This window comes from Acanthochromis polyacanthus, chromosome 3 (genome assembly GCF_021347895.1).
Source record: "Acanthochromis polyacanthus isolate Apoly-LR-REF ecotype Palm Island chromosome 3, KAUST_Apoly_ChrSc, whole genome shotgun sequence".
Lineage (NCBI taxonomy): Eukaryota > Metazoa > Chordata > Actinopteri > Pomacentridae > Acanthochromis > Acanthochromis polyacanthus.
The window spans coordinates 25,262,767-25,273,133 of record NC_067115.1 but is presented as its reverse complement, the minus strand read 5'-3'; the positions used below and the strand labels follow the sequence as shown (position 1 = coordinate 25,273,133).

Sequence of the window (10,367 nt, the reverse complement as noted above, 5' to 3'; positions counted from 1 at the left end):
ACAATTAATAATACTCTGCACAACTCCCTTTTGCCAACAAAACAGCACCTAAGCTTCTCCTATAATACATTTTTCAACCATTTTCAGTGTAAGAGTATGCTTCTGCAATAAAAATTTAACATATTTTAAGGCTTTCACACATCTTAACCAGGGGTGCCAATATTTATGGAGGGTGCTGTATAGCACTGATGATGTTTTAACTCCTTTGCTGCCTCTGACTGAAATTTAAAGCCACTGCTAACAGGAACTTTGATACATTTCATAGATGTGGAAAAAAAATTCAAACAATAAAACTGAAAAGTATTTTATTTAGGTATAAAATTGAATAAGTCATAAACAACTTGAACAGTTTTTTGACCACATGTAGTTAGCTGTATGTTTCAAAATGCTCATTGAAGCCTTCAAAAGGCAGATAATCTTACTTATGAAACCAAACATGTTAAACCATGTTAAATCGCTCACATTAATTAAAACACAATCGAAAGGAAAACTTGGATGTGTAAAGAAAAGAAAACTAGCAAATCCAGCTTACCTGGACAAACCCAAATAAGCCTTTGCCATATTACATCTATTAGTATCAAAATGTAACCCTCTTTTCAAAAATAAACAGTAAGATACAAAGCACCTTTCTGCTCTGCTTGCTTGGTAAAGCTTCTATACAAAGTGCACTGTTATTTTGTTGATGTCCCTGGAGTGTATTGCTGGTAAACTCTGAGTTAGGATCTGAAGGAGTTTTGGCAGTCTTTGTGAAATTTGGTCAAGCTAAAGTCCCTCCACGTGTCTGCAATAAAAAAAACAAACAAAACTCTGTTGTCATCTGTCATTCACATCAACATGCACGTATGTAGAATGTATTAGAAAACAACGCTCAGTAAGGGTTAGGTTATTTGCTTGCTTTAAATGAAGCATGTGAGATGATTTTGGTTTACAATGTATTTTTGCACCATGTATTTGTTGTATTTGCTTTCCAGCTGCAAACAAACTATTCACACCACACCCTTAAGGGCTTCAAACATTGTTCAGCTCACCATGGGCTTCATCTCCCGTCCATCGCCATCCTTTGGCTTGTGCCAGCCCATTTTTTTACTGTTCTCAACAAATTCCTGGGAAGGGAAACACAGAGTTATAGAAAAGATATTCAACTCTCAATTTATTTAAGTTAATATGCTTCTTTAAAGGTCAGAAGGAGAACAAGAAAAGCACAGCACTCCCACAAAGCTGCTCAGTCGTATCATTTCGGAAACAACCCAACAATTTAATCAGTTGTTCCTTGTATATTTTCGGCTGGGTAAGTCCCGATAAGTCCGCAGCGGTCGATTTATAGTTGGATCGCAATCATGTGAGTTAGAGTGACGCTATGCCGGTATCTCACAATAATACAGAAGTCTTTATCAAATCTGTGGATGCAGACTATAAGCTATACCACTGCCAAAATCTACTCAGGTCCTTGTGTCATTTCTGACATTCCCTGAAAATTTAATCAATGTCCGTTAATCCATTTTTCAGTAATGTTGCAAAGACACACAAACAGACAAACGTACGCTGATCATCACATAACTCCACCGTTCCTTAGCGGGCTAATAAAAGGGTCGGGGAAAGTGGTTTCTATTGAACCATGGATTAGAAATGTGGTAAGTTTTTGTCCATTTATAAACAATAAATGGTCATTTGTCAAATCACTCTGTCAAAAAAAAAAAAAAACAACACAAGACATAAAAACAAGAGACCTAATAATGTCAAAGGCAGTACAAAACAATAATAGCTACATAAAAGAACCATCTCCTCTCTCACCATTAAGGCCTTGTCCATGTAGTACTCGCGCCCAAGGCTGCCGTCATTATACTTTGTGTCGATAGCGAAGCAGAGGAAGAGAACATCGACCACATTCTCAAACACTGAGAGGAAGCAGTGGGCAACCAGGAAGGCAAACAGACAGACGATGAGGAGAGGCAGCACCCACACAGTGTAGTCTCTCTGGTAGTTCAGAGCCAAAATACCCGCAAATGCTGTGCAGGAAACTATAAGAACCTGAGAATGTGGACAGAAAGGCTGGTTAGAAAATATGAAGTACCTGTGAGAAACCTTTTTTTTTTTTTTAAATGAGAACTAAAAAAAAAAATCTATTTTTGCCACTTGGGGGCAGCCCAATCAAGTTGTGAACAAAATGTTGACACGTCACCAACTTGATAAAACTTGATACCTTGCTACAAACATTTTGTCATTTGATGCAGTACAGCCGCTTTACAGTCAGTTTGGCAGATTATCTTACATTAAACATTCCACAACTGTTTCTGGGGGCAATACCTTTCCCAAGAAGAGGACAAAGTCGCCCACAGTGTTAATGGCAGCCACTCGTAGCGCATTTTCCACCAGGATAACAAAAGCATCACGAGCCGAGGTGCAGAAATTGGTGCTGTTGATGGCTGTGGCAGTGTAAGCGTTCTGAAATAATTTAACACAGAAACGTGCAGTGTGAACACATGGGATCTTGTATACAGGGAGGAAATTTTTACCAGCCTGAGACTACTTACTTGATTCAAGTATGCTAAACACTTCTCAAGACACCACAGACAGCAGACGCAGGCTTTTAGCATGCATCGAGCACAGGCATTTTCCTATTAAAAAGACAAAGGGAGAAATTTAGCAATCTCAACAGCATTGAATGGATAAATACATGAGAAATACCAATAATGGCTGCTCACTGGCTCAACAAAAGTCCAGATGGGAGTCAGCTATGTCACGGCTTACCTTTCCTTTGAGCTGGCTGTGAATGTATGTCAGGATGAGACGAGGGATCTTAACAAGCGTGATGATGAAGGAGCCTTTGGCCAAAGTACCCAGGTGGTAACGGATGGTTCGTGCCATGGAGGAAAGGATGGGTGTTACTGGCAACTGGGATTTATTCCTGACGACATAATTGAAAAAAAGATGGCATAAAAGCAAATAAAAATGACAGCAAATGTGACGTTAAGCTTTTCATGTGATTAAATATTAGACTTTTGGTTTTATACCTTGTGAAATAGTATGTGACCACAGCTCCAGCGATGGTCATCTGCTGGAAGGCAAGAATGAACTCACTGATCCAGATGAGGCCCACAGCGTGATACCACACCAAGTACTGGAGAGGCCCCTGCATTTGGTATTCAACCACACCTGTAGAATTGTTTTTTATTGGCGTCCCTGTGTGAAAACACACGCATGAATTTAGAGAGGAGAAGAAAAATCTAACCTTTGCATCTGACGTGCGGTCTGTGCAAGCTGTCTGCCAATGAACTGGTTTTAAGATGGTGCTGTTGGTTTAGAAAGCACTGCTACATTATGAACCAGGTCTACTTTGATTCTCCAAAGTAAAAACAAAGCACAGAGAGGCAGCTTTTATTGTTTTCATATCTGGTACAAAGTCCTAGAAAACTCCAAACCTGCTGCAAAACCCAGTACTTTTAAATAAACGCTCAAGATTTTTCAGTTTGTCTTCCTCTAAAACAAATCTGAGGCTTTTGAATGTCCTAAACTGCACTGGAGCTGTAGTGGTTATCCTAGTTTCTGTAGCTTTTTGAAGTTCTGCAGTCTTGCCTCTTCATTCTTTTTAGTGTCTTGTAGCCATAGCCACTTCATAAAGGAGGGATGGGAGACTGTTTTACACGTTAAATTGACTCACGTAATCACGACAACGCTAAAACTACTGTATTGTTCTGCCGCCTGTTCGTTTATTGCAACAGAACACAAAACTCCTGGCAGTGCTCTTCCTCACGGCTGCATTTACAAGCCTACAGAAGCCTCACAGGATAATTAAGTAGAACAATTTAACCCTTTGACTTTACAATACACATCAAATGTCTGCTTTCCAGCAACAAAAAATATTATTTCCTCAATTATAACACTGAAAAAGGGCACTTACAGTAGCTTTAATTTTTTGCTTTATCTGATTTTTTATTCTCTATTTAACTCATTGAAATGCTGAAATTTTCATGTTTATGCTTTTATGTTAAACATGAAAATTGTTGAAATTTTCTATACAAATAAACTCAAGCCAAGGTGCGCCACAAAAACTCAGCTTGTGTTGTGTGTAACATAACTTTTGCAGAGCTACAGAAAGATTTCCCAAGTATAATGGCATTTAAAATAAAATGAAATGTACACAATTCCAGCAATCTAACCAACATGCATAATTAGCTTCACTTGCTGGTGCATTGTTTCTCACAGAAAGGCATTCTAAAGAGACCATCTCTATATTTAGCTAAATTTTCCCCAAAACTGAATACAAATCAAGAGAATGTGACGTAACGACTTCTCTTGTGTTTTGTTGGCGTTTTGTTTTAAATGCTACTTAAAAATCAGCTGTAGAAAAGATACGTGGGAGATGAAGAGAGAAGTGGTTCTTTGACTCCGTTCTCTGTATCACAAGACTGGCACAAGAATCCCAACGTGGGAGTTCAGTCACACCACAAAACCGAGGCAAAATGTCAAAAGTAACAAACTTAATATTACACTCATTTGGGAACGGTACCACAAATGCATCAGATGAAAGCAGTGTGAATTCTGACAGACATCCACATTAAACAATCTGGCAATAAGCAGCGTTTTCACCACAATACTTCCTCCTCACCTGCAGTCCCGAGGAAGAGAAGCACTGCGATCCAGTAGACCCAGAAGAGCATGAGGCAGAGGAAGGTCCAGAAAGGCTGCAGGGCCAGCAGAGGAAGATGGATGAACACTTTACCCGCCACATGGAACAGGGAGATGGTGAGAGCCACACGCTTCCTCATGAAGAACATCACCAGCAGCAGTATCACCTGAAGGGTTACACAACAAGCTTTGCTGTAAACCGATAAGAGTAATTCAGTAAAGGTGTTTATGGCAATGGCTCATGTTTTCTGTCAAACCACAGAAAAAGTACAGTGGTCCCTCATCTGCTGCAGAGGTTAGGTTCCAGAACCCTCTTTGATAGACGTAAATCCGTGAAGCAGTGACCTTATATTTATTTTATTTTTTCTACATATTTTAAGGAGTTTCACCTTTTCAGCAATGGTAAGCATCTTCCTCTGGCAGTTGAGTTTGGTGTCAGACGCCTTAGAAGGTGTAGAATGTTTGATTGACATCATAGGACTTGAAATAAATTCAATTTTTCACGAAAATTTTACAAAAACACTGCAGAGCAACACTACGCACGGCAATCAGATGTCGATGTGAAATGGACGAGGCGAGATGCTGAACGCTGATATACATGGAAGATGGAGGAGACTGATGCTGACTGAGCCAATCAGTGCCCAGCGCTGTACGCCACGCATTTTATTTCAACTTAATATTCTTTTAATCAGTATTTTTTTTTATACTGTTTTCAATTTTTTAGGCAAAAATGTGCTTATTTTACCATAAAAATAATTAAGACAAACAATACCTATATACCACAGAATCTGGCAATCCAAATTACATATATACAATTTAAAAATCCACGATACAGTGAGACCATGGAAAGTGAACCACGATACGGTATTACAACAAACAGTGTCCAACTTCCAGACGGTGTCAAAAGCCCAACAGTTTTTTTTTTTCTTTCATGTTCTTGAATTACTGCATTTGTAATAAAGTGGGAAACGTTGCAGTTTGTGAAACCTCAAATATTCAAATATAAACTCTTTTGATTTACAAACCATGAACACGTGCAGTACGAGAACAGGAAGACATACCGTGAAAACTGTAGCACCAATTGCATACACGAGCAAAGCCTTAACATTGTCCGAGGCCACTTCTTTCCCAAACACTGATGTGGTGTTATTATTCAGGGCTTTCCTGCTGTCCACGTACAGCCACCACAGGACGCCTGTTCCACCTGCAAAAGATCATATCCACGTGCACGGGGTCAGCAGGAAAACAATAAATATAAACTAATGTAAAACTAAATAAATAAATAGAATTAAGACTGACACAATAAAACAAGTTACCTATAGAGCCGATGATTACCAGAATTGTTAGAATCCACACCAGGACTCTGGAGATGTAACGAATGACGACCATCATGATCAAGGAGAGAACTGCATGAGAGAACAAACACACAGCACCATAAGGCAAAAACACTACTTACATGGGAAAAAGTTAAATCTTTATTCTATTTTATAGCTAGACAGAACATAGCTTACAGTCTGTACAACATAAAATAAAACCAAATGCAAACCGCATTACATTTAAACCCGTGTTTAAGGTGCTTTTAAACAGTACCAGATAAAAGTATGAATGTCAAAAGTCCATGAAGAAAACACCATCCTGCTATGAATCATGTAGCCTTGACAATCACAACAGCCACAGCAGGCAGATCAAATAATTGAGATGAAAGATGTCTAAAGCTGACATGGGATGAGTTCTGTCTCTTTTGCGATACCAGTGGGAGGAGTCAGAGCAGACCTTAAATTAACGCCTGTGGGAGAAACTTCACTGGATAGAATGGCTGTAACCGCTCAGACATTTCCTGTTTTTTTTTATGACAAAAATAGCTTCCCTTCCGACAGTTTCCTTCCTACAGAATCCTCATGAGCAATGGCGCTGCTGACACCAAAAAATAAAAATACAACAGCAGGTTTTCTTAGGATAAGACCCCTCGGTTAATCACCTAAAATAGCTTAAGGCCTAATATAAGCAAGCTGCAACCATTTGTTATACCTAAAGCCAGCAGGCAGAGGCCCATGATGATCTCCTTGCTGGCCAGCACCCCACCGATGACTCGTCGCAACACAGTGTTGTCACTGACAAATGTAATAAAAGCCTGGGCAAATTCAGTATAGCAGCTGATATCCACAGGAATACAGCGGCGGAACAGCGGCACGGCCTTACTGCGAACGTAAAAAGATGAACAACAGATTCATTTATTTATAATCAACAATTGCTGAAGCAGAAAACTATGGCACACTTTATCTTCATCTGTTATCTATTTAGATCTGGAATGTGCAGAAACAGGTGGAGCTACAGTGTACAGTTCTGTGAGATTTTTGTTTGGGAATTAACCTGAAATAACTGACTGAAAGAAAAACTATTTCAAAGTTAATTTTAAATAATGGAACACACAGTAATGATCACTTTCCTTCATAAACATCACTGTTATATAAGCTTCACTAAACCCTCAGCAGCCCTTCATGGATGTGCCCCCGACAAGAATGCCATTAAAAACTGGGTACAACTGAGGATTTAATTTTCACATTCACAAGCTCATTTCTTAAAACTTTAAATCTAATGGATGTGATTGGTTACCTTGGTAGAACAGGGAGTTTTGGACATTTAGTGTATCTGTCTGGACTGCCTGGGTATCTTGTAGGAGAAATATCATAGGAGCAGAGATGAGAGCCTAAAAACAGGGAAACCAAAAATTAGGATTACATGGTTTAGCTTCATTGAAACATTTGAAAACTTGTGTGCAAGTAAGTATAATGGTGCTATGAACATAAACAAATGTCACAGGTATATGTGCAAGTAAACGTCAGTTAACACACTGGTCCAACTTTAAAATATTAACATTTTTCTCACCATTATTCAGAGCAAACTGCTTTAATTCACTGTATGACTTCAGTTCAGCAGCTGGACACTTGGAGACACACAGAGCAATGGACTGGATCTTTCTGTTAATGATGTCAAGGTTGCATGGGTCTAGAAAGAAAACATACCTAGAAGAAAAATGCAACGTTTCAATATGAGGCACTGTCACATTTTGCTGCAAAATAATAAACACCTCTAATTTGATCAAAATGAGAGTGCGTGTTTGGTTATTGCAATGCCAGCTTCCATCCTCTGTCTGGGCAGAAAATGAAAGTTGGTGACATTTGCTACCCCGTCAGACAAATCCTTCTTTGTATCAGAGACGCCTTTTATGCAAAGCCTCCGTTGGCAATCAGCCCATCAATAAAGCATGACCCATTGTTTCAGTCAAACTGGGCCTGCAGGCTGCGTGCTGACGAAAAGCCCAAACGCAGGGATATCATCAAAGACTTCAAAAGACAAACGATAAAAACATCTCATTAACTTAAGGCTTTTGTCGTGTGAATTATGCAAAAGGAGACACGCTCATGAGCTGAGCTATTCATCCAGGAATATGAAGAGCTTAAGCAGCAGATCAAAGTGCAACCAAGGGTCAGTGCAGCTGGAAGAAATGAACACAGTGTAAATAAACTCCTCTGCTGCATTTTAAGGCACTAACTTGTTTTCTCTCATGTCCCGGCCACTGAGGGGTACTCCGTCGATTTTGGTGTTATTTTTACCGCAGGTGTTGCCATAGCTATCATATCCTGAGATGAGCCTGGAGGCACCTCCTGTGGCGATGGGATAGCCACAAATACATGCCTGCAGATGACACAGATTACAGAAGATAATACTGGCTTTAGGTAGCAGCATTTAGCACATTAATAAGCAGCGAGCACAATAGACTAAGCTCCAGCAGGTTATTGGTGGCAAAAATTTGAAACCGTAATGTGACTTTTAATTTGTAACATTCAAAACTGACTGTACATATGATAAATTCCACCTTCACGTTCAGATTTTTGTTTAAAAAAGATGGTGATATGACTTTACAGTTGCTGTTGTAACATATTGTGGTACACTGCCGCTGCCCATCACTTTTATATCTTTGAGGTCCAACCACAGGCTTGAATATGACCACAAAGCTTCATCAATCAGAAGTTTCAACTAAACCTGGATTTATTGCAAGGGCGTTGTGTAAAATTTGCTTTCATTAACCTCAATGATCTGCAAAACAACAACTTGGTAGAAAAACATGCAAATATCTAATAGACAAAATGCACCCAAGCACTAGCTAAAATGAATAAAAACAGCCTTGCAATGAATCCCACTAATACATGTTGAGCTTTGTAGTGTGCAGGACTAAATAAAGCTACTTTTTTTGTTGTTTTTTTTTTGTTACAGCTTTGATTAAGGAAGGATTTAACACAGGGAGGATGCATTAGTCTGCAGGAGTTGCAGCTCCGATCTAACTGGAAACTTACCATCCCAATGCAGAACAGTGTAAATATGATGAGCCATGGGATATCCGTGCAGCTCCGCTCCTCCAGGGGTTTCCAGTCCCGTTTGCCCTGCCAAGGCATAAATAACAGAATATCTTTAGCTCTGTTTTTGGTTCAAGGCGCTCTCAAGTAGCTTCACTGCCGCTCCAAAAACAGCAAACTGGCGACTGCGTTGTTGCCGTAAAACAAGGAGCCCCTACTGCTGAAGAAAAGTGACGTTAACGTTGCACACGACATGTAAACATCCTCTTGTTACTCGGGGTTTTCAGACATTAGAGCCGAGTCGCCGTCTCATTTAGCCATTTTGTTGTTAGCCGACTTACCTCTGTGCTGTTACAACAACCCATGTCGACCTGCGAGGATCCAAACTTCGACAAAAACTAAACTTTAAAGTACCGGGAAAGTTGTTTAGTTTCTTTGTCTCATTTCTCTTTCCCTTTCCTTCTCTGTCTTTCTACAACAAGGACAAGAGCACAGACAAATTCGTTTCAATGATAAACGCCCATTTGGAAAGTTATTATTAGTGCTTCAGGTAAACGCGGAAGAAGTCAAATTTCCTATGTGCTGCATTCAGAGACTGTCAGGAATATCCACTTATCAAGCAAACAAACGCAGTTCTTGTGCCAAAAAGTGATTATTTGCCATCAGCCTGTTTGTAACATACCTGCTCTGACCCTTCGACGTTGTTTTTTCTGTAAAAATAGCTTTGAAGGGCCATTTCAAATCATATAATGTAGTTTTTTTTACCTTTGCCAAAAATGATTGAACCCTGTAAATTTATACCGAAATGTTCTTTAATGCATCACAATGACTTAATCCCATTAACAATTTGTAAAGGTCATATTCCATGGGATAATAAGAGATAGGAATAAAGTCGATAATTGCTCTATTTTATATATATATATATATATATATAACTCATCCATTAGTCATGTTGTTAAAGGACCAACTCAGCTCATATACTGCTGTTTTCCATTTGCCAAAATGATTGTAGTCCCTACATTGTGACTGGAATGTTATTAATGCATCCAAATTGATGTCAAATGAATTAATATTGCTTATAATTTTAAATATTGATCACCTTCTTTATGTCCATCTACAGCTGCTTTTATCTGGATTAAAGAGTCATAATATGCAAATATGCAGAACTTCATGTCTGTGATGAAAGAAAAAGGGTCCTTGTGAAACATTAAAAGTTTCTTGTAAAATAATAGTTGTGCCCAGAATGATTAGAGACTTTACTACAGTATTGTTTTCCAGTGTTTAGGCTGTATGTCTAATACCAATTTTTAGATTATAATTAACATGATACTCTAATTATTACTACTCTCCATAACCAAGTTTGTGCACTGCATCATCTTATATGAT

At 39.0% G+C, this 10,367-nt stretch overlaps 1 protein-coding gene across 1 annotated transcript; it reads right to left on the bottom strand.

Moving 5' to 3' along the window:
* Nucleotides 1-288: 288 nt before the first annotated feature.
* LOC110966578 (choline transporter-like protein 1) lies at nt 289-9,557 on the bottom strand. The gene is made up of 16 exons (XM_022215994.2): nt 9,323-9,557; nt 8,982-9,068; nt 8,180-8,322; nt 7,513-7,649; nt 7,240-7,333; nt 6,655-6,824; nt 5,943-6,032; nt 5,688-5,830; nt 4,607-4,793; nt 3,012-3,180; nt 2,749-2,905; nt 2,532-2,615; nt 2,305-2,442; nt 1,792-2,028; nt 1,029-1,103; nt 289-781 (listed from the first exon to the last, which is right to left on the bottom strand). Exons 1-16 carry the CDS (start codon nt 9,344-9,346, stop codon nt 758-760), a joined length of 1,959 nt encoding a protein of 652 aa, XP_022071686.1. The 5' UTR covers nt 9,347-9,557; the 3' UTR covers nt 289-757.
* Between the last annotated feature and the right edge of the window lie 810 nt (nt 9,558-10,367).